General features: G+C 35.6%; 1 protein-coding gene across 1 annotated transcript in view; it reads right to left on the reverse strand.

Annotated features, from left to right (window-relative positions):
* The window catches only part of ARHGAP15 (Rho GTPase activating protein 15), a 330,968-nt gene that overhangs the window by 56,675 nt on the left and 249,287 nt on the right, over nucleotides 1-25,006 (reverse strand). The window contains exon 12 of the mRNA XM_005153752.3: nucleotides 7,249-7,383. Within this exon, the coding sequence (XP_005153809.1) occupies nucleotides 7,249-7,383 (135 nt within the window). The remainder of the gene's footprint in view (nucleotides 1-7,248; nucleotides 7,384-25,006) is intronic.

Below are 25,006 nucleotides of genomic sequence, written 5' to 3' on the forward strand. Positions count from 1 at the left end.
TGAACCTCTTTAGTTACCAGTTTGCTGCTAGTACAAATATGACAGCTTCCATTTGCATGTTCAGTGGAGTCCTGCTTTATTAATGGCTCAAATCTGAGTGGAGACTGTACTATGTAATAAGGTAGTTTACAGCTGGGAATGTTATGGCTAAAATATATTTGTAGCCAGGTTGTACTTGTTCCACTTTTCTTGAAGAATAGAGTTCTTCAGTTTAAACTCTCATCTTTTTTTTTTTCTTATTGGTTTCACTCAGGATGAGCATAGGATCACTTTTTGCCTTTATTTTGTTAACACCCACAGATTAGAAGCCTTCGTTTCTAGCCTCTGGAAGCCATACACCTTCTAAACATCTCTTCTAAAATGTGAGGGCTTTTTCTTTCTATTCCAATATCAGTTAATAATTCTAGAATCAGAATTTCACACAACTTTTCAGATAAGGTTTCAAAAAGCTGGATTTAACAGTACTCAGTTTCCACTGAAAATACCTAGTGCTACTTCTTGAATTTCTATTGTTAGTGTTATTTTCCTGGGAGAATACATACATCTACAGATACACCATAACATATTAATATATTTATATGGATAAATATATCTGAGATTATGCTACCCACAAAATCACTCTTTTTTTTAAAAAATCTTTTAGAGAGGTGTACCTCTGCTTTTGAATAGTACTTGTTTCTGTTCACATTTTTTGTTCTGTTCACATTAGTTAATGGATTTCTACTGCCTTCTGATATTTAGATTTGGTCAAAAAGGTATTAATTACAATTTATTATGTGAGACATATTGTAGTGACCTTGGACTTGTTTACAAATCAAAATGATCACATGAAATCGAGACTTTCTGATGCCATGCCAAGCCCCAAAACTTCTTTGGACAAGTAAATGGAGGATAGGAAAGCAATTTCAATAGGAGGCTCGCCAACTGTGAATCTGAAGGCAGTTTGATTAGGACTCGAAGCCCACAGATTGAGATTATGACAGAAATTTGCATAATGCCAGAGACTGATAAAATTTGGTTTCTCAGGAACCTATTACATGATGATGTTAAGAGACTGTCATGGATTTCTTACAGTGCAATATGCTGACTTGTCTTTCCAAGACAAGTTGGCCTTGAGCCTTGTTCTTTGTAAGCCTTGAGTGAGGCTTCTTTAGAAGTCTTTTGAAAATCTCTTTAGACATCTTTTGTAACTTTCCACCAAGATGATACAAGGATGTTATGACTGTCAGAATAAATGAATGTATTTACTTCCTTTCTGTTTCCCAGCTACTATTTTCATAACACTGCATAGTAGTTCAGAGCAGGTCCTCGCTACGCTATGCTTTCAACCAATGTGGCTCTGTTCTTCAAGCATGATTATGTATTGATGACTAGATTTGTTTATTGCCTCCTGACACAGTTTTTTGGGGTTTGTTTTTTTTTTTTTTCCCTAATTTTCGTGCAGACATCTTCTGTTCAAATGCCTCAAAAGTTGCATTATTCAGTGCAAAATTTTCTATGGCCTGCTGAAGACAAAGCCTTATCATTGCTCAGATAGATGTTTCTGCAACATGTTGTCTCGAGCCACACAGGCAGCAAGTTCTTGGGGGACCTCTCTGAAGCAGGACTAGAGGCCAAGCTCAGAGAAAACCTATATTACTGATGCCAGGCATCCGGGGGATAAAGACAACTGACCAACATGGAAAGGACTGACAACTACTGATGGCATTGTTAGATTTGTGGGTATAAACAAAGTCTGTCATACTTATGAAAGAAGAGTTTATTGATCTGCTGTGTTATCATCATAGATTGCGTCAGACAAGACCAGTAAAGACCAGTACCTCATACCAGCAAAACTGTAATTTTTTTTTTTATCCAATACCTTTCAATAACCTAAAAAGTTATAAAGCTCTATCATATGTAAGATGCTAAAAAAACCATTTCAGTTCTCATGTAGTAGGGCAACACATAACATTTTAGGATTGATAGAAAAGAGATTATAAATTCTGCTTAGCATGCACCAGGAGATCCTAAATGATATATCAAGAGAATATGTGTGAAATCATTTGAAAAAAGTATTAATGGTCTATCAGAGCAATAAAAAAAAAGTCCTGATCTTGATAAAAAAAAAAAAAAAATTATATGAGAATCTAACATGGACCTTAGGTAGTGTCTATGCACCATTATCATTCTGAAAAAGCTTATTCAGCTGCCATGTGTCTCTGAAAGTGTATAAGTTAATTAGATGCTGCTACTGTGGCCTTCAAAGAACTTTAGATGCTTATGGCTTTACTTCTCCCTGTGCAGAGGAATGTTTATTTTTCTGTCAGGGATAAAAAGTTTGCGCTCTAGAGATGGAGGATTACTTTCCGAAGTGTCTGGTCAGGCTTGACCCTTGGGGGGATTGCCAGGACCTAAGCCATACATGCTAACTAGATCTGGTACTTGACACATGTTGCCCCTTCTCTAGGGACTTGGTGGCTGATGTGGATTCCATGTTTTCTGTTTCTTATGCTGAGGCCTGGGGTGTCTCATATAAGGTTGTGGATTCCACTCAAATTCCTGCAAGACAGATTTTCCAACTCTAAATTTTTATTAATCTAATTTCTGTATTCATCTGCTTTAAGTAGGAAACCCACAGCAGTAACAAATATCATCATTCAGAAAACTGTCTGCAAAATGATTATAATTCTGGAAAAAGATTTTCTATTTAGAGTAAATGCATGTATATGTGTGCATTTTATACAATAGATCATTTACCTACAGTATTTACATGACATATATTACATTCATATTAGAGATAAAGAACTGAAACGAAGGCATACTCACTAGACCTCATTGAAAAACTCTTTCCAATGTAGTAATCTTTCCAACCTGTGGCAGAGAAAATCAAAGACCTGAACTCAAGCCTTCCAAACCAGAGACAGATGTTATAGATTTGGGAACAGGGTGGAATTTTCCTTTGTGGAATATCAGTGGGGATTTTTTGTAGCTGTAGTTAGACAGATGCATTGTCTGTAGAGATGCATAGTCTATACAGCTTTCTGCAGCTGAAAAAATCTGGAAGGATCAGAATGTATTTGAATATTCCCTATTCTGTGGATATCAGCCATAATTGCACTGAAGATTGTAGTAGATGTCCCGATTTTAGCTGTAGCAGTTGTTTTCCTTCCTAGTAGCTGTTACAGTGCTGTGTTTTGGCTTTAGTCTGAGAACAGTGCTGATAAGAGTTAAACCAACGGTTTAATTGTTGCTAAGTAGTGCTTACTCTGATTGACTTTTCTGTCTCTCATGCTCTGCCACTGAAGGGCAGGGAAAGCCAGGAGGAAGCAGAGACAAGACACCTGACCCAAACAAGCCAAAGGAGTATTCCATAACACAGCAGTTCATGCCCAGAGTATAAACTGCGAGGAGCTGCCTAGAAGGAACTGGTCACTGCTTGGGTCAGGCTGGGTATTGGTCGTTGGGTGGTGAACAATTGTATTGTGCATCATATTCTTTAGTTTTATATTCCTTTTTAGTTTTATATTCTCTCCCTTGTTATTTCCCTTATCATTAGTAGTAGTAGTAGCTTTATATTATACTTTAGTTATGAAACTGTTCTTTTCTCTACCCGTGGGGTTTACATTTTTTCGATTCTCCTCTTCATCCCACCCAGAGGGGGAATAGAGGAGGGTGAGTGAGAGCAGCTGCATGGTTCTGAGTTACCAGCTGGGTTTAAACCATGACAGTAGAACAATTTCTTTTTTTTCCATGCCTTCTGTCTGAGACCTTTCAAGAAATATAATTCAATTAAAACAAAAATTTATAATCAAATAACACATTTAACTTCTAATATTTCTTAACAGATTTTGGGTGTAGAATTTTTGTTTCAGAGGCTGAAGTCCTGGCATAAGTTTGTATGGCCATGGGGGTTGAATGGCAGTAAATAAATTGATTAAGTGCTTCAGTTATTGGCACTTCTACCACCTTACTCACATGAAGCACAATCTTACTTGCAGACAATCTGTTGAACCACGTCTGTTGATCTTTCAGAAAATCAATAAAACTATTTGCGGTGCTAAGTAATTTAAGTGTGGCTGAACCTGACTTCATAGCAGCATTTGGGCACAATTTAGAAGTGCATATTTCATCCAAAATACCACAAAATGACTTGCCAGTAATATAACAGACAAAGTCCTTGAAAAATACTGCTCCCAAATCCTAAATAAAGAAAATAAGTATTAGGTCAGAAGTCCTGTGGCCTATCCATTTGTTCCATTATAAATTCTCTGATATAAGCTATACGAACAGTAGTTACCCAGCTTCAGCCTGGCAAACAGAATTCTGAGATTCTATAATGCCCTGAATTATCTTCTAATATTCTAGTCATATCTAAATTGTTCTAATATTATGTCCATATCCAAAGTTATTTATAGGGGAAACTGAAGCTGGAGAGCAAACACTTTGCCTAATACACAGTACTCTAAAATTTTGTTTCCATGAATATAATAAAGATGTGAATTAAAATGGCATTATTTAGGAAAAGTAATACTAAGGTTGCTCTAGAGTTTTTTCTCATAACTTTTAAATACCATCAGCATAAGGAGTCAATGGCACCTCCTGGGTACTCATTCCTCCTGAAACTTGCAGCTAAAAGACTAAATGTCAAAAATATTATTGGTAACTTGTTTCTACCTACCACAGAAAAGTTTTTAGATAACTTCATCTTACCAAATGTACTACTCTGATTAAGGGATGTTTAGTGCTGGACAAAGGATATAATCATCATGGCAGTGTGGGATTGTGTCCTAATTACCTTTTTCCTATCCACCATCAGGTTGGTTTATTTCTGGCATTATTAAACAATCCTAACTGTAATGCACTCTCATGCCCTGCATGCTAATAATTCCCTTTTTTGAGGAATGGATAGAAAAGACAGAGCTACAACAGCCTATTTTTCTCATCATCCCAAAGAAGAAAGGAAATTTTCTAGCAGCTCACTGCTGACCAGGCAGAGGAATTAGCACAAAGTGGCCAACGAATCAGCTGCAATGGAAATTATATTGAAGAAAAGAGATTTTTTAGTTGTCCTCAGGACTATTAAGAGAGCTCCACAAAACCTGAAAACACCCAATTGTTCTTTATAGATGCTTTTTTAAGTAGAGTCGGTAAGAATACAGATTTGTAGATACTGTGGCAGTAAAGGCCAAATAAAGAGAAGATTGATTGGAAATCGTAGATTAATTTAGACAGTTGGATTAGGCAGAAATCACCCTGATGTGCAGTAAAACAAGCAACAAGAATTAGGGTTTTGAAATAGTGTGAAGCATGTTTTAAGAGTGATAGCATTTCTTCCTAGGAATAAACTGTCTTAAAATCCCTCTATAAATGACTGTTCATTATCTTATCAATGTGCATAATGGCTCTCAAAATCATAAGACTTAATAATAGTTCAAATAGGAAAAAAGGGACATTAATTTCTCACACATGAATATTAATGTTTTAGTAGACAGTCTCTTCCGGACAATCTTTCAAATTTAATTTTCAAGTCTGTTACTGTTTACTTGTTATTTTTACTATCAGAAACTTCTCCACTGGGCCACCAAAAGTTTTCAAATCATGTTGACTTGGACATTAGTAGAGAAGATGAGAGCAGAAGACAGCACCAAGGATGGGATTATGGTGTCCTGATAACACTCTTCAGAATACAATAACATTTGCTCAGCCAAATCATTTACCAAAGAGCAATGAAAATTTATGGAAAGGGCAATGAAAATAAGGGGAAGGAGGATTATATTTAACCTCAGAAGACCAGTATGATGGTGGACTATCAGGAAGAGAAAGTGATAATGGCAGAGGGTAGGTATTAAATATTCAAATGCAGAATAAGGTGCATAAGAAGAGACATGAATGGCATGCTATGCTGTGTCCCATGAACTGTCTGCATCCGCCTAAGGCACTGTGTCTTGTTCTTTCCAAGAGGACATAGCAAGTGGATGGAGAACCATCCAAAGGGCATGTTCAAGCTCTGGTGCTTCAATAAACATCCTATTGCATCACAGAAACTGAAGGTGAACATTTAAAAAATTCTTTGCTGTTTTTCCCCTTTTAGCACTGCTAGGATTCTACAACCAGAACTTCAAATAGAGAGATGGTGTTCTCCACCTAGTTTCCTTTGAAAGAAAAAGAAAGTGAGCTGCCAAGAGTAAACTTTCAGGTAATGCATTTCTTTACGTTGTACATTTAATTACACTGCATCTTTAAATAACCCAGAAGAGAAAGATCTTGTGGGATGTGTTTAACCTCATTATATCTGATGCTTGGTCTGAAAAAGCTTTAGTTGAACTAAAGACTCTTATGAATATAGAATCAAAGTGAGCTGTACATTAAGAGTTTCATATTCTCTGACAGCTGCGCATGTGCACACACAGCTCTCATTAACAGTAATGGCAAATATGCATGCCCATCATTCAGAAAACAGATCTCTAAGTACTTTATTTGGTTTGTTTTCTTCATAGAGATTTTTCTCTTTTGGATCTTAAAATAATCTCCTACTAGGCTTTTTCACTTTAAGCTATCCTTCTTTTTCCCCCATCTCCCCCCCACTCCTTCTTCCAAAAGAAGTAAACCCCCAAATCATTCAGGTTTTTAGTAAGATTTTTCCAACCTGGTAATTTGACAGAATACACCTATATATAATAAATACAGAGACAGCTTGCAGGACACAGATCTCAGAGACATGTAACAGAATAAATACCTTGGACTTTGAAAATGCTTTTGATGCTTGCCAACTTAAAAAAAAAAAAAAGCAAAGGTAGGTATGAAAATAAGAACATGAATGTTTTTGCATTCTTTTTGTGATCACTGTAAAGCAAGAGTCTGCAACCTTGTGGAACAAAACACACACATTTCATTCTGATTAATATAAAGACAGCAACTTCTAACATGATTCACAATTATTAGTCTCTCTCATGTTTGGGGATATATGGATTATCAGCCTAGGACATTTTGAATGCATACACATTTTAATTCCTTTCCTAAACCATTTTAGGTGCTACCATTAAATTGCATATGCAAAATTTATAGATCACTAATTTGATATTTTTTCTCTGCTTAAATAACTAAAAACTGCACAAGATAAAAGGCAGTTAAAACCAATAAAAAGACAGGATCATGAATAACGGAAGGTGAGTCAGAACTGAGATGCCTCTATCCTATTTTTAAGTTTATTATTATTTTTATATAATAGGCTATTTCACTAGCTTCTACTGTATCTGATGTACTTACTTATCGCCTCCACAAACTGTTCAAAGAAGCAGTATGGGAACAGCGGCTCAGGCAGCTCTCTGAAAAACATCTTGAGTGCTCCGGTGACAACGTGGATGTCCTCCCACTGGCTGTCGTCCAAATTCAGCTTCTCTTCTGGGAAAACACGAGGAGAAATGGAACAACTGGTTTTAATGAAACAATTACAAGACACTAATTATTATGTTAATGTTTGCCTACTATCATCAGCAACCGTTAACAGCCTTCTGCACCTAGAGGTTTGGTGCTGTGCATGGGTTTTTTTTCTCTTTTTTTTTTTTTTTGTAGGAAGAGAACATTTTCAATGGAATACCATCTGTAGGAATGCAGCTAACAAAAAACAAGAGACACAAAGAGACAGTACCATTGACACAGTGTGTCAGATACATTTATTCCCATAATGCATCAGTATGAAAATTAGCATCACAGCTCAACATGATTCAAAGCTATTGGTTTTGAGGCCGAGGGGCTAAGAGTTGCCAACGATGGACGGCTCAAGGGACCGGCCTAAAGGCCTTGCTGAGCCAACAGGAGACATATGCTAAACATGGCAATAGAAAATGAGTTATTGCTTTACATGTGTTAGCCTTGCTATGTACAAGGGAATAATGGGTAACGCTTTTCTCCTTTTTTTGCCTGAATGTAATGTCAGCAAGGAATAGAGTAGTGTGAGAAAAGGATATTAATTCCTTCTTACTGCTTTAAATATATTTTGTTTGGTTTTCATCTCTGGGAGAAAGATTTGCCCAGCAACAATATTAGACAGACCCCTGTTGGCCTACCTAGGCTATGCAAAGCTGTCAAAAATGATAACACACTAAAGACAAACCACAAGTGCTTACAAAACTGTTTTGCAAACAAAAAAACATTTTCTTTTGAAGCCTGACTGAGCTAAGGAATTTAAATATAAAAGAAACTAAATCCTAAAATAGAGTTTCTAATAAAAATAAAACAAGATTGGATGATTATTCTATTTCTTTTGGTTTTGTTTTTTTCTTTTTAATTCTGGTAGTGTGATACTGTTAGAATATAATAAACAGTGAGATCATAATCCATATAAAACTCTAGGAAAGTACAAATCCTTATTAGTCCAAGACAACAGGACACACACTTTCTCCAAGTTCTGTTGCTCCAGAACTGGAGTTTGCTTTTTTCACATATACTATGAATCTCTTTTTTAGAAAATTTCAGTTTGAATGCAACTCGGGGAACAATTATAACAACTACTGAAAAAATTCAATTTGAAGCAACATAATCCTCTAATGTTTCACTAAATCTCACTGAAATTTTATGTTTACCAATTCAGTTAGCTTCAAGAACAGCGCCTTTATTGAAATGTTTTAAACAAAATAGTAAAAGTATTTGAGACACATGGACACCCACAACTCCAGATCGTTGGTACTTTAATGCAATAGTTTTCTCACTATGGAGTTTACTTTTGGACAGAAAATCTTATTCAAAATGAAGTAATCTCTAAATTTTTATGTAATAAACATTATGAAATGCTTTTAAATTTCTGGATTCAGGAAATGTATACAAATAAAGGAAGGAACCCAATTTCTTAACTTGGAGTAATATGAGACAAAGCTGGAACAAAGGCAGACTTGTACATTTCAGTTGTCTTTCTTGCTTCTTTGGTTTCAAGCTTCTTTTTTTTTATTGAATTACCTCAATCATAAAAATAATTATTTGATCTCAAATGAGTTACCAGAGGGGATCTTCTTTAGACTCTGAGATCATATTTGATTGATCGCATCTCAACAATTAGCCTTTTATTTTGCTACACACTATTGAACTAGATCGACAGCATCTTAGCAGGCCAGCTTTAAACAGTCAACTGTTAACAATAGCATCAAAAAGAGAGACCTGATGGGGTTTACTGTCACTTTAAAGAACAGGGTGGGTTTTCACATTGTTGAAATCTGTCAGATATTTTGAAATGTCCCTCTCACTATGGTGCCACACCCCCTGCGTGCCCTTATAATAAAATTGGTTTTACTCCTGATTAAATCATTTTCTCCCTACCCACTACCATACTTCTCATAATGGACCTGTGTGCTCTACAGCTGGTGTTCTTCCCATGGTACCAATTCTTACTTTATCTTTTAAGCACTTCGCTGCTAAGATCTCATGCAGAGTGCTTATGTTTTGTTAAGAGCTTCATTCTTAGAGAAATAGCTTAACACATGTTCTAAAAATGTTGTACAACTTATTGCTTAAAACACATTTAGAAAATGTATAAGTACTGTAGCTTTGGCACAGAACTTTAAGTAGAAACCTTAAAAAAACCCAAGTTGTTTTTGCCATGCATTTGTCTTAAATGTCTAAAGTGGAATGCTTGACTTCCAAGGCTTTATAGAGACTTATCTTACCAGATTTTTGCACCATTTCCAGCTCTTCAAGGAAACGTGTTAGGAATGTATCATCGTGAAAGCAAAGGGTGTCAATTTTCCCTCTAGCAATAAGTGAGTTTTTAAAAATGTTTGCTAGAAGGAACAAATGCCAAGTAAAAAAAAAAAAAGAATTAAAAAGAAAATAGAAGTACGTTCAGTTAGGAGTCATGTTTGGTTCCCACTGGTTGGAATCACTCACATACCATGGCAATAGGGCCATAAACAAACACATACATGCATTTCAGGCTAGGTTTAAGGGGAGGACCTGACTTTTTGGCTTTACACAGACATCTTTTTTTATTGGGGTGTTTTTGCTTACATAAAGATTAAGTCCCAAATCTGGTATTTAAACTTGACAGTCAAGGACTGCTTTCAGTCATGAGATACTGTATCTGGGAAGATGCTGAAAATCTCACAGTCCTAAAAATTTGCTCTAACTTGTCAGTAGTGTTTGATTAGTTCAACCATCAGTGCCAGTTGATATCATATATCTTAGATACAGACACAAAACATGACCAGAAAATCCCATGAAATTTATGCTAATACTCGGGCTGATAATGTAAAGACCACATTAAAAAAAATAGTGTCAACATTTGTCAAAGCTATTAATTAAAAAAAAATCAATATACAATACATTTGTGAAGAGAATGTGTGTGTTACTCTGCTATTATTCCTAGCAAATCAGTCTTTTTAACAATGCACATTTTTAATGGCACTCACAATGTCTGCAATAGAATGAAAGAGGAGTTCAGCTTTAGTTTAAGCATACCATCATAAGGTTATCCTTGTTCAAAAAGGCATGGTAAGATTAGAGAAAGACAAAAAAAGCAAAGAAAATATGAAAATCAACTTAGGCAGTACAGAGAACTCAGTTTTGAAAGAAAATGGATGCTGTTCCTCTAACCACATGCCCTGCCTGTTACGTAGACTAATGTCCAGGAACAAAATACAGTCATTTGAGAGCACTGCTTGTTCAATTTTCTTCTAAGATAATTTATACAGGTACTTTCCCAGTTATAAACTGTCTTTTGCCCACGCTGCCACTAAATCCCAGAGCACCAGATTCAGAAATCCTACTTCACTTTGGCTATTATATATTCCTGCATCCCCTGAGTGACCCTAAATAACAGGGAAAGCAATTCTTGCAAACACAACTAGAACTGGGTTTGCTATAGAGATTGTGCCCTCAAAAAGCTGTCTAAAGACCTTGGTGAGATGTGTCTTTGATAACTTGAAAACTTCCAGGGATGGGATTGCTTCTCTGGGCAACCTGTGCCAGTGCCTCACCACCCTCACAGAGAAGAATTTCTTTCTACTATGCAATCCAAATGTCCTCTCTTCTTTCAGTTTAAAACCATATGTAATTCGTACACTGAAAGGTATGTGTGTTCGATAGAAGTAAGTCCATTTTAAAAGCCACACCTTCTCTCATCACTAGAGCAAAGACATAGCAGCCATCTTGGGGCAAACAGATTCTTTCAAAGTGATCACACTCAACTGAGAGCAGTAACAGAGCACAGATATGTCTGGAGACACAACAGCAATGGGATGCTGTGAGATGGTCAAGGCATTTGTTCATCATATGACAAGGAGCTTACCCCTTGGAATGTGGCACATGATGTTTAGCTGTCTCCACTGCCAGTAAATCCTGTCCTGACATTACATTTTATATACACACTCCAAATAGCATGCAATACCTTGAACTTTCATTAAATAGTACAGCAGAAGTCTCAATCTGTGCAAAGCTATAGTTTACTCATTCAGCCAGATTTTTGTGAGTTCTCTCCTAGCTAAACAATTCTTCCTCTCTCCCTTGCTAAGTTTGAAGGTCCACTGTCCTGCCTGCACAGTCCTTCACTTTGGGTTTAAACAAAACACTTTGTGTTTAAGCAAAAAAAAAAAATGTCAGATTAGCAAGTCATTAAATTTCATCTGTAATGTATTTTTAAGTAGCTTCTGCTTAATCCATCCAATGATACCATTGACAAATTACAAAGGATGTAACAGCAAAAGAAATCTTGCATGCATTACTCCTTCTTTACCAGAGGAACACATCATGCCATTTTAACAGATATTTTAAACCATGATGTTATAATACCTGAGCATTTCTTTATTACTCAAGTGCCCATTTCCATATAGCCTAGGCACAAATTACTCAGCAATTTAAGTTAAAAAGCAGAACATCTCTATGTACATTTGAAGTGCTGTTTATTTCAGTTATTTGAAATGATAGTTGGCTGACCTGGGGGCATGCTAGAACAACCAAATACTGCTCGCTTAAATCTCAAACTGTGCCAAACAAAAAAAAAAAGAATATTAATCCTCACATAGTTCCACTGAAGTCCACAGAGTAAGACAGGGATGAACAACTCAATGTTTCTGTGAAGATCCAGTACATTTGAGAACTTCAGAAACAGTACATCATGAAAGCATGAAGAGTAGTTCAAAGGTTTAGAAAAGTGGTCAGCTAGTGATGCCATTGTGTTGGGAAATTTCTATGCTATTAGTTGTTGTTTGAAATTGGAAGCATAAACATATGTAATGGTACTGAAAGAAGAATACTTTTGGTAGCCAGAAATGGGCATAATCACTAAGATACTCTTCTAATTGTCCATTGCCAATACCTGCAACAGGATTAGATGAGAGCAATATTAGTTTTGACTTGGCATATTCTATCATTTGGATTTGAAGCAATAATTACTGTAATTAGAATTACAAGTACTTTTAAAATTCATTAAAGTTAGCTTAATCAACTGTTCTGTATGGAAAAAGGAGTGATTTTAAATATACAATATTTCTCTTCAAAGTGCAGATTAAAGTTCCCTGTCTACAGATACTTCTGTAAGACTCACTCAGAGATGACTTGCTAACACAGAGTAGGAGCAGCTATATGTAGCCTGAGTATCTGAAACCTGCAGCACCAAATCACTCCTTTGAACTCAAAGAAATATTCAAGATACCCCAAAGGGTTTAAAGAAAGGGTTAAGGGAAGAGGATGGAGGAATTCCTACCCAGCTTGTACCTGCCTATGGTTTTGGAAGTTTCTCAGCCTCAGTTGAGAGCTTGGGAGATCTGCAACTAATAGAAATCAAATTGCTATGCTGAGTGAAAATTAAATTTGTCATACACTGATAAGATTCTGTCTTCTATCAAATTCTCTCTACTTAGTTGTTGAAAAGTAACTTCAGTTACTTCCTAGTAGTTAAAAAACACATTGTTTTGTTTTGTTGGGTTTTTTTCTTTTTATTCTTCCCTCTTTACTCTGAAACAGACTAATGACCTTCTCATTTCTGTGTGCAAACTAATGGATTTTATTCCAATTTCTAGGTGGATGTTAGTATTTCTGTTTCATATACCCAAGACTGCAGAACACAAATATCAAATACTTGCCTAGATCAGGAAATTACTTTTCATAATACATCTTAATATTCAAAGGCAAATGTCCATTCTGAATTCTACTTTTAGCTTGATCTTCCTCACTTAGTCATATGTTGTGTATACATATATTAGTCAAGGTAAATATTTCCCTTTCAACTTCAAATCTGTTATTATCATTTTTTTATTGTGTAATTGCTCTCCAGTAAGCTTTTCTGCAATCTAATTTTAGAGGATTTTTCTCTTTTTTTATTTTTGCCCATTTTTCTCATAAAAGCCAGGACTTTTATCAGAATTTTGTGTATCTGTGTCCACAAATTTATATTTTAAACAAATTGAAGGTTCTCAAGATCTAAGAGAGAGGATTCAAGCAATGAGCCTCTGTCCCATTTTCATAGTCCAAAAATATGTTCAGATTCATACTGTCTTAATTGTACTACTAACTCAGAGTGCTTTAGGATTCTGTCATGTAGCTTTTCTGTTCTTCCCCTTCTAGCTGTTTCTAACACTGCTTTTATTTCCATTCTTGTCAAAAGCCTTTTCATAGTCCAAAAATCTGTACACAGTGTTTTGTAATATTTGGCAGACTTATCTGAAACCTTATTCACTGCCTTCTTGTGATTCATGGGTCATAAATTATTTCATATGTAATGTACTCCAAAGAGTGAAAATTCTTTGTATTAAATTTCAACCAGACACGTTAAGGAAAATAAAAATGAAAGAAAAAAAAAAGTATTTTTGAGACTCTCTGAATAGATCTGACCTCAATATATGGTCTAGCGTGGTGTCTCCCACAAATGGTATCTCAGTATCCTTTAGAAAATATGAGATTTCAACATGCTATGAGTGAAAATACTCCTGCCATAATGTGGGCTTGATGTGGACAGCTTTAAAAGAATGGAGAAATACAAAATCTGTAGCACTGGATCAGACTGTTGATGCATTAAATCAGTCCTGTCTCCAGTGACTGTTAAACTAAAAGGGTCTCACCAAAAACAATTCCAAACCCAAGAATACCACCCAATATTTACCTACTGCACATAGCCAGATATGTTATTGGGAGTGACCCCAATAACAATAAGCTTGTGCCTCAGTGAGTGAGTTTCAATAATCAAAGGAAATAATTAACAAAACAATAAAGATCATTATGACTTCCTCTATGTAAATTACTTCCAAATGTAAATAGATCAAAGCTCAAGCTAAAATTAAGCAATTTCCCTACTCCATTTGCAATACAGAAAAAGAACATGCCTATATGAATTGTTTACAGTTGTAATGTTTATCAATATTGGTTTATAGTTATATTAGAAAAAATAGAAACAAATAATTTTCAATATATAATTAATATATTCAGTATATCTTTAACCCTATTTATTTTGATGAAACTGTTTACAAGAATAAAGGTTACTCATACATGTAAATCTCTGTTCTCACACACCAGTTTATAGGATATCATATCCAGAGAACAAATTCTGTATTATTTTTTCATTATTATTATTATTTAATGAAAGGCCTCTTTGAAATACACCAGCTGAAAGAAGTATTCTTACATGAAATCAGGTATATACAAGCTCTGTAAATGTCAAGGACAAAATATTTTATTTTGCATGGAATTTATCTTTTGGTTCACTAAAGTCAAAATACTTCTGTTCATCACAACTTTTATAAAGGACTGTTTCATAATATGAATCCATTTGGATTATCTGACCAAAGATAAGACTTCAATGGACTTACTATATCATTCACCACTGTACCAGTGCCACAAAAGGGAATTACAATTAATTGGATTATGTTGGTCTCCACCCGCTGATTGTAGAAGAGAAAGTCTGAAACTATAACTATTTCAAACGGACCATATCTTTCATCAACCATGGGATTTGGGCTTTAATTTACCAATAAAGCTTAATTTCTTCTCTATATTCTTTTCTGGTTAGGAGGAGGTCATTTAGATACTTTATTCAAGTTATTCAAAAAGAAAGGACAGTTAAATACTTTCAAACTAGCATTTTAATATTTGCACCTTGCTTTAGGCATTACTTAATTCTTCTATTAGTAATAAAGTGAGTTGCTTTGAAAACACAAGCCAGAGAACCCAGGCCTGTGTTTGGGTCTTAAGGATAACTCATGTGCCATCTCCCCCAGTTCAGTTCACAAAATTTTGGCTGAAATTGTTACCTAGCATGATAATTTGCTATCAGCTATATGATCTGTGACACTATACAGGACAGCAAATATCACTTCATGTCATGTAGATTCCTGCACAGACACAAGGCAGTAAGTTTCAACAGCCAAGTCCCACATTAAATGTAGGCTTGCCTGTGTTGAAAGTTACACTATGAAAGGCAAAGGTGTAACATCCAAATAAATCATCAGCTTGGTAACACTCATATTCTACAATGCAGATTAATTAATCCATTTTAATTAATGTGACTAGGATGCTAAACCCAACAATAATACTATTCTTATGCTAATATATATAATGTTTTTGCTGATGGTTCTGTCTAAAAACTGTTAGGATTTTTCTTCACTAGCCTTACTGGAAGGTTATTTCAATTATTTCAATGTCTAATTCATTCTAGTTACCAGACTAAAATATTAAACTTTATGCACTTTTAAAATAATTATTAACATCAGTAATGCTTGCTTTGATTTTTTTTTTCAAACTTTCACATTAAGTCTAAGAAATAAAGTCCTCAGTCAACTTACTTCAAAACCATGTTGCTTAATTCTGATTTGCATTACTTTTTGCTAATATCTGAAGCTCTAATTCCATTCCCTGGATATTAGCGAGACTAGCTATGCTGTTAAAGATAGGAATGCTTCTAAGTGCTTACTGAATCAGGGCATATGAGATGATAATTGTGTGTTTAAAACAAAACTTTAAATAGGAGGGGATTATATAAGTTGCTAAAACAAATATATCTTCAAGTGCACTAAAGGACTTCCAAATGTTAAAGAAATGTCTTTTGGAAATAATAGTGCTAATACTAACATGAATTTTGAAATATTTTTACACATTTTGAGAATCACATGAACAGGTAAGATTTTCGGTAAGTACTATTTTTTTTCACACAAATTCCTTAACTTCAGATCTGCATCCACTGTGAAGACATACCAGCTCAGAATCAGATGCTGGCCTGTGTCCTGATCCAGGCATGGGTTAGTCTGCATATTTTAGCTTCTGTTGCACAGTGCCTGCATTGAAATTTTTGTGACAATGAAAATAACTTTTGTTTGAGAAATATGAGGCTTTTGAAAATATGGAAGCCCTAAGTTTATGATTAAGCATGTGTTCAAGAAACACATGTACTTACCTGACTGGTGGAATTAAGAGCTGAGTACACAGAAACATTTGAGACCTTGCCTAGGTCTTTTTAACCAAAAGACTGACATTTCAAGGTCAGTGTGGGCTTAAAAGAAACCCAACTCCATCTACCCTGCCATGTGCAATTCCACATGTGCAGCTATACCTTCTCTTGCCAAGCAATAGAATATGCATAAATACTGAAGGGCAAATGTAAGCACACTTGGTAAAGTATGGCTCCTCCTTTGCAAAGAAGGTGTGTAATGAAATATGGGTGACTCAGTGGCATGATGTTTTCCATTTCACACACACACCTTGCAGTCTTAAATGTAAGGAGAAGACACAGCCTCTCACGTATCTGTCAAATTGTCTCTAACTTTATACATTTTCCTTCATCTCACATGCACACCCATGTTTTGCATTTTCTCTTGCTCTGGTATAACCTAATGCAGATCTGCCACATTAACAAAATATTTGTACCTACCTTTCCCTTTTACAAGTTTTATCTGGATGTGCATTCTAGTTGTGATATTTCAGTTCCTCTTATTGTACCTAAACTTACACGCATATATTTCAAAAGAGAAAACATATGCTTTGAAACAAATTTTAAACTTTACAGTATGGGGATTTTTCCTATTCTTCAAATTAGTCTTGTGAATGGACCTGCAATAACAGGAGAATTTCAACATAAAATATGAAATATATTTCTTATGGGAGGGACCCAAAAGTATTAAAATATTGATTAATGTTTCAAGTAAATGGAGATTTTTACTTCTTTTTGGATACAGAATCTTATAAAAAGTTTCAAGGCAATACACAACAGAGCAGTTGACAAGAAAGACAGCATCTGCTTTCCTGGCTATTCAAGCTGATTTTTTTTATTCTAAATGCAAGCAATGTTTCCAAAGTTAATATAATTAAGTCACGACAATCCTGAAACATCATAATATAAGATACAGATGGAAGTTCAAAGCTTTAAGAATGTCATGTAACTGCAAGAGGATTATCGTATTTTAACTGCACACATCTGAATACCAATTAAAACAGGTGTTTTTATTTCAAACACTTTTGTGCACTGTGACATTACCAGGAGGGTTATTTACGTATTAGTCTACTTGGAAGCATATATTGCTTGAAAATGTGATATGCAATAATAATGAACTTATGAGATAAAATAATGACACTCTGTACTGCTTCCTGAAACAATAAAAGACCAGTAGTTTAATTAGTTAGTAATTTCCGTGTGACTACTTGACAGATTCTTCTAATTGTTAAGCTCCCACTAACTATTGCTTTACATAATTAATTATATTCAAATGCGAACAACAAAGACATGTGGGCCAGTTGCCCTTTTGACAATGTTTTTCGCAAACTCATTTGCTTACCAAAAATATTTTTAGAACTAAAAGATACTAATCTTAAGTGGAAATACACATCAAAATGTTAAAGCAGCTATGCATTTTACCATGGTTGTGAGAAAAAAATTTGGATTGTTTAACATATCATTTATGCTGCATGCATAATAGCTCAAGTCTTCTAGCAGAGATCTTTCATATTAATTTAGCATTGCATAAAATTCATAGTAACAGGTCCAAGGGTCAAGCATCATTCATCATTAGTTGAAGTGACATTTGCAACCCTTCATATAGCAGCTGCTTGAAAGGGGAAAAAAGGTATTCTTTGGAAGAATGGGGGGTAGTACACAATCCTCTCTCTATCTGCAGAAGGGAAAACAAGGTGCCACTATGTCAGCATGGTAATGGGCTTAAATTTGGTGATGTCATTCTTCCCTAACCCCCATGAGTCACAAGGCACAAGGCAGCTGCATTCCTGAACTTAGTAGTTCGGGTGGAGATAAGTAATAACTAGATGTAAATGAATTACATTACTGTGGTTGTGAACGTAGCTCTGTGCATCTAAATTATTATTTATATCAGGATCCTATCTTGGTTTTGAGAGTTTTCTACTTGTTAACAAGGCAGCTCTTGTTCTCATGGCATCCTCCAGGCATAATAGTTTCTGGGAAGCTAAATAATATCACTTTTGAAACTGCAAGACAGCATTCCAAGACTTTGCAGCAGAACACACTGGCCAAATTAGGACTTCTGAAGACTGTTAACTAACAATTCTTTTTTTCTTTATGGCACGTCTTCACTATTATAAAACATTAAGATCAGAATGGGAAATGTGAGCAATTAAAATGAAAATGTAATCATCTGGAAGAAAAGATAAATTTGTATTAAATGGCTAATACTTCACAGTCTTTTTGATATTACAAGTACTTTTAAAGAAAATATATATTTTATGTCACAGTAATTTTTATTATGTGAAACATGTGATCTCTTTGGAATTATGCGTATTTTTTAAATCACAGTCATTAAAACAGCATGCAACACAAAGTAGTTAAATTCTGGAGCTTTGCTAATATTTGGCAATTTTCCTCAACTTTGTTATTATACCTGAAACATATTTAATTAATTCATGTAATTAATTATCCTCTAGTATTTAAAGCACTGTGATGATTACTAGCCTAGACTAGTACTTCTTTTTGAAAAAGTCTGATGATTTTTACAAGGGAAACCAATGCTTTCTAAAGAGTCACTTAGAAGAGCATGAAAAATGTTCAAGGACATTGCTTATTTCACACTGCAATTCTATGAGCCACTATAAATTAAGCTCCCAGTCAAAACACTTCTCCCAATGAGAAGTTATTTTTCCATATTCTACATATGTGTTATAGAGAGGAGGGTGCACCAGTCTTCTTGCACTGAGTCAAAATACAGTGATGTAGGTATTTCATGGCGAAATCTCGTAATATCACTGGGCCCTCACATTCACAGTTTCAGACTGATTCCCAAAATGGTTTGCAGACCATATATTACATTATCTAGAGTATAAGATCCCCATTCATCAGTGAGCAATCCATCCCCAAATCAGACAAAAAAGCATTTTTACAAGGGAACACTGCTACTGGTCCATTGCCCTTATGCCCTCTCAATTTCCTATGGGTTTCAATAGCTGTACAGACATTAAACATGTATGTAAAGATGTTGTAGATACCAGAAAAGCAGAATGGCTGTAAAAGGAATAGAACAGCAGAGGCAAGATGACTGGCAGATAGGGTTGCCACATCCCCCTTAAAGAGACTGCTCCTTTTCCACACCTTATGTCTCTTGTACCATAAAAATATGCATAGATGTATGTGGGAGCATCATAGCAGATTTCTTGGGATGCGTGCCATGCATCTGAGCTTCGAAGCTGGCTCAACGTTGTCACCATTAAGTCGCAGTGTACACAGAAACACTTCAATCTAATTTCAATTAGGGAAAAGTTACACAGAAACTTCTTTAAGTACACATGACCCTACACATAAATACAAATTTAATTCAGTATCATCAGTGTCTTTAAAGTGAACATTGATACCACCAACGAGAGGAAGGAATTTAAAGTGAGGCAACACTTGATGACATTACTTCCATCTACAAATTCTGTCTGTGTTAACTAGTACATCAACGGTTAGTAAAACAGTGGGATTCATCTGTGAAGAAATGGAGTGAAAAGAAGCAATGACATGAAATTTTCATTACAAGCAGTTTTTGTGTGTCATAAAATAAAATATTGCATCAGCATGCAACAAAATACTACCTGGTAAATGAATAAAAGCCTAACGTACTTACAAATTACTGATACCAAGAGTGTTAAGAGGTTGCAACTGACAGAATTAACTAAAACCACTTCTTATACCAAGGACCCATAATCTCCTCAAAACAGTTGGCTTATGTGCCTAGCTATGCCTCTGTCCTGAACTCAGACAAATCTGTATGCAAAGGGAATTCCAGTGTCACTAAGCAGGATCAGCTAGATATACATGTGTTTGTGTGGATATGCAGGATGTACAGTCACTGCAATTGGAGTTCCATTTTCTTTTGTTTGTTAGGTCTTTTATTTAGACACAATGAAACAAAAAGTGTGTCAAGTTAGGGCTTTAATTCTTGAAAAACATTTTTTTTTTAAATTCAAAAGTTAGATTTCCCTAACATGCAGATTAATTGAGGGAGATGTAAATGTGCTCTTTAAGCACAGAACAAAACACACCACCCCCAACCAACAACCCCCAAATCTACAAGAAGACCAAGAGTAAAAGTCATCCTAAAAGTGTTAAAGACTCCTTGCACACTATCAGTCTCTGGTGACTGGGCAGTTTTTGCAGTCTTTCAAATCTTCTTTCAATCACAAGATGCCTTAAAGGGACAGAAGGTCTTAAAATGTTCTATCTCTACATTTGAGAAAGCTACATCGAAGGGGGAGGGAGAGGGGAGTCAAGCCACAACACAAAAAGCATTAATGCAAAGAACAGTGGGGTCTCTTCCTAATTTGACTTTCTCTACAGGTGGTCTGCAGCTGCATCCAAACAGGTTACACTACCGCTTTCCCATGAGCATTACAACAAAGTAGGATCTGTATTCACAAGAATACATTTACTAGCATGGGCTGATTCAGGTCTAAAAATAAGAAAAAAGCATTTTTCAGAATAGCCCGAGGTAACTTTCTGCGCCAGCAGAAGACAGTAGCACTCTTGTTTCACTGGCTGTGTGTGATGATAAAGGATATCAGAAACCTACTTCATGTGACTCACTGAGGCCCACAGCCAGCATCCAATTGATTCATTTTATTTGTATTAGTTTGTTCTTCATCAGCTACACAACAGACTAGGCCAAATCAATAAGCAATATTCTGTTCTCTATTGGCTTGGGGGTAATTCACGCTGGGCCCTGCAGCTGCTATATCTGATTTTATAGTTCTGCATATCATCATGGAAACAACAGGGCTCAGAGACCACTCAGTGTGGGAAGAAATGGGAAAAGACGGCAAAGGCAAGGTGAGATAGTGGCTTTTAAACTCTTACACCTGCAGGAGGATGCATGAGTTGTCCATGCTGCAGCTGGGTAAATGCAAAGGCTGCAGGCTGTGCTTCTGTTATTCTTCCAAGGGATGCAGAAGTTATTTCTTATTGTGCCTGAGCAGTTATAAAGTGAGTGAGACACCAGCACACATGCATAGATGCCTCTGGTAGCATGCAAAAATGACATGTGAATGGGATGAGCATGTAACTACTGTGTTTTCCTCTTGGTGCCCACTCCAGCTCCTGCAGCGACGTGGTGCTGGAAGCACCCACAACTGAGCAGGGTTTGCAAAAATAGAGCAGTAACCCATCAGCTTGGCAGGGACAGAATCCCTACTTCGGGCAATACCACAAAGTACTGCCCCTGTGTACATGTAAAATGGCCTTTCTTGATCTTCCTTAAGTAGACATTATGTCTGCTTAAATGAATTTCTGTACAATTAAGCTAAACAATGTTATGCAGGAAGTTTTTTGCCATTTCTTTCACACTGCCTTGGGTGGTGAAACATCCTAACTAGATGCCTCCAAATACCTTTGACTCTCAAACATCTTTGACTTCCTCTCTTTTTTCTTTTCTTTTCTTTTCTTTTCTTTTCTTTTCTTTTCTTTTCTTTTCTTTTCTTTTCTTTTCTTTTCTTTTCTTTTCTTTTCTTTTCTTTTCTTTTCTTTTCTTTTCTTTTCTTTTCTTTTCTTTCCTTTCCTTTCCTTTCCTTTCCTTTCCTTTCCTTTCCTTTCCTTTCCTTTCCTTTCCTTTCCTTTCCTTTCCTTTCCTTTCCTTTCCTTTCCTTTCCTTTCCTTTCCTTTCCTTTCCTTTCCTTTCCTTTCCTTTCCTTTCCTTTCCTTTCCTTTCCTTTCCTTTCCTTTCCTTTCCTTTCCTTTCCTTTCCTTTCCTTTCCTTTCCTTTCCTTTCCTTTCCTTTCCTTTCCTTTCCTTTCCTTTCCTTTCCTTTCCTTTCCTTTCCTTTCCTTTCCTTTCCTTTCCTTTCCTTTCTTTTCTTTCTTTTCTTTCTTTTCTTTCTTTTCTTTCTTTTCTTTTTTCTTTTTTCTTTTTTCTTTTTTCTTTTTTTTTGTTTTAAAGTCATCTTCTTGCAAGCAGTGAACAGCAGGAAAGAAAAGAGCTTTAACCCCAAACTGTCCCACACCACTTCTTCCATACAAGACATACTGACTTTAAGAGTAAAACAGCTGTCATTACCCCTGCATGTATGAAGACCAGCACAGGCCATATTGTAACATCTCTTTTTCCATGAAACTTGTGAATTCTCTCTCTGCCCTGGGTCTTGGGTTTCTTGAGCTGCTGTACTGTTCCTTACCTAAAGTACAGAGCTATATTTTTAATGTCTCTGATAATATTGCCTTCTCTAGACAAGATGATAGAAAAACACTCTGGATATTGGAGTGGATGTAAGGGGTGGCAGAATCCATCCCAGTGGTTCTTCCTATCAAATACACTTGACAAACTTTAATGAAAATTCTTTTCTACTTCCTACTAACAGATGTTTCCAATTTTTTCTCTCTCAGCACTTTAAACCACCATCTTTAGTTTTCATGTCTAAGAAACATTATTATAGGATACATCATAATGATATACTGTACATTCATATACAGTATCCCATACAATGACTAGTTGATTTATAATTCAGATCCAATAAAGGAAAAAATTGATTTAACTGACGACTAGTGAAATACTAAATGCATTACAAAGTTTGAAAAGAACATCCTTTTCTTGCAATGCTAGTGACATAATAAAATTAAATATGGATATAAGATAATGCCCATTATTATTAGGCAAATGGAATCAAAGGGAACAGGAAGAAAGGCAATCTCTGTGGATCAAGGAATGTCTAAACTTCCTCTTCGCATGTACAAAGTCATGGAAAAAATTCACAAATAATAAACTCATTCTATCTGGAATTACAGTATAAAGTTAGTTTTTCATCAACTGGTCTCAGTGTATTAGGACTTTCAGTAGTGTTGTTACATCTGAGTACTATATTGGGGATATATGTGAATTTAAGAGGTCATAAGCCTGTCTTTTCAAGCTCTGTGCTAAATGTTTATTTTCTCATTATCCATAAACCCCTATAGCAGTGCAAAGACACACTACAGCCCCACATCCAGGAAACTCATATCCCCTCAAATGCCGTACGTCTCATCCCTTCTCACTTCTGACTTCCTCCTTCACCCCACAAAATTTGTATCAAGGTTCATCCCCATAGCTCACTCCTTCCCAAACATCCTGCTCTTCCAGAATAGCCACACAATTACTACCGAGGCGCTGCAGCCATTAATTTCCATCTATTATTCAAGAAACTTTACAACTGCTCCCCTTTCCTCAGAAACTTCTGTGCAGCCTGCCAGGGTGGTGGTGGGTGACAGCATCAGCAGGTGGGGAGCACAAAAACAAGGTGCCAGTGAACTTCCTTGTTGTTTGGAAGAGCTCTTCAATGTATTTTGTTTCCAGACACAAAATCAAGGCCAGGTACCTCAGAAGTACTTGGGTTTTTAGCTTTCTTTCTCTGAGCGTTGGATAACAGTCAGTCATTTCAACATTTGCAAGCATCTTTGTTCTTCCAGATGGGTAAATTGCTTTTAATACAAAATAATTTCTGTTCAGATGATTGCTCATACAGAATTAGGTTGATGGTAAAGTTTTTATAATCTTGGTGCAGTAGTTCTTCCTTTAGGAACATGAGCATTTTGCTTCTGGAGGAGCATCATCAGCCAATAGCTGCTCTGGAGCTGGAGCCAATAGCATTTATTAGAGTGAAAAGTCATATAGTTGTTAAAACAGTAAGAATACCCAAATACCAGTACTAAGCTATACCTCATTTTATTGATGTAACAGTAGCATTTTCAAAGAATTTAGTGATCTCTGATATTTTAGAGAAAAGTTATTATTTTCTCTAAAAATCTTTGGGTATTTTAACCTGTATTATTGAATTCAAGGGAATATTATTAATTAGCTCATGAAAATGTACCAGTGGAACCTGGGGGTCAGCTAATTTGTGCTTAAACACCTACATTTGCATGTGCAAAACTGGATAATTATGTTTGTAGCTGCCCATTCATTTTTACAGATGGGTGCACCCACACATTTTTGTGGGATAATTTTTGGAAGCTTATAGAAATATAGCCCTTAAAGATTTTAATAAGGTTGGCAAAACATACTTCCTTTGCATAAAATTATGTAGTTCCCAAGTCTAAAATTACTTTGATTTAAAAAATTAAAATTGGCAAGGGATTAATCCATAATATGGTCTAATTAGTTTTTTCTTTAAAATAAATGGTCAAGATCTTAACTCAAAATAGTGGTTACTGTTCATGAACTGAAACTAAGAAATAGAACTGAATACTGAATTTTATTAGGTGTCTTAATATGTGTTTAGCTAATAGAATCCTCTTACCTTTGGCTGAGTAACAGGTATAATCATTATGAAAGCATATTTAATTTATACATTTGAAGCATAAAGCTCTACTAATTATAATTTTACGAGACTGAAATACAAACTGACTGAAGCCTGGAAATAAAACTGACCTGCTGTCATTAACTTGCAAAGACACATGCATTCGTAAACATACACACTCAAACAAAAAAAGGGAGAGAAACACAGACAGACACAGAGGATGTTGAAAGTAGATAATTAACACTTATTCTGGCCCTTACAGATGGTATTGTTAACTTTCATTTAAACTTTCAATTGTTTAAACTACTGAAAGTTTATTTCTTATTTATCAAAGTGGATTCGGTAATGTTCAAATTATA

This window comes from Melopsittacus undulatus, chromosome 4, assembly GCF_012275295.1.
Source record: "Melopsittacus undulatus isolate bMelUnd1 chromosome 4, bMelUnd1.mat.Z, whole genome shotgun sequence".
Taxonomy (NCBI): Eukaryota; Metazoa; Chordata; class Aves; order Psittaciformes; family Psittaculidae; genus Melopsittacus; species Melopsittacus undulatus.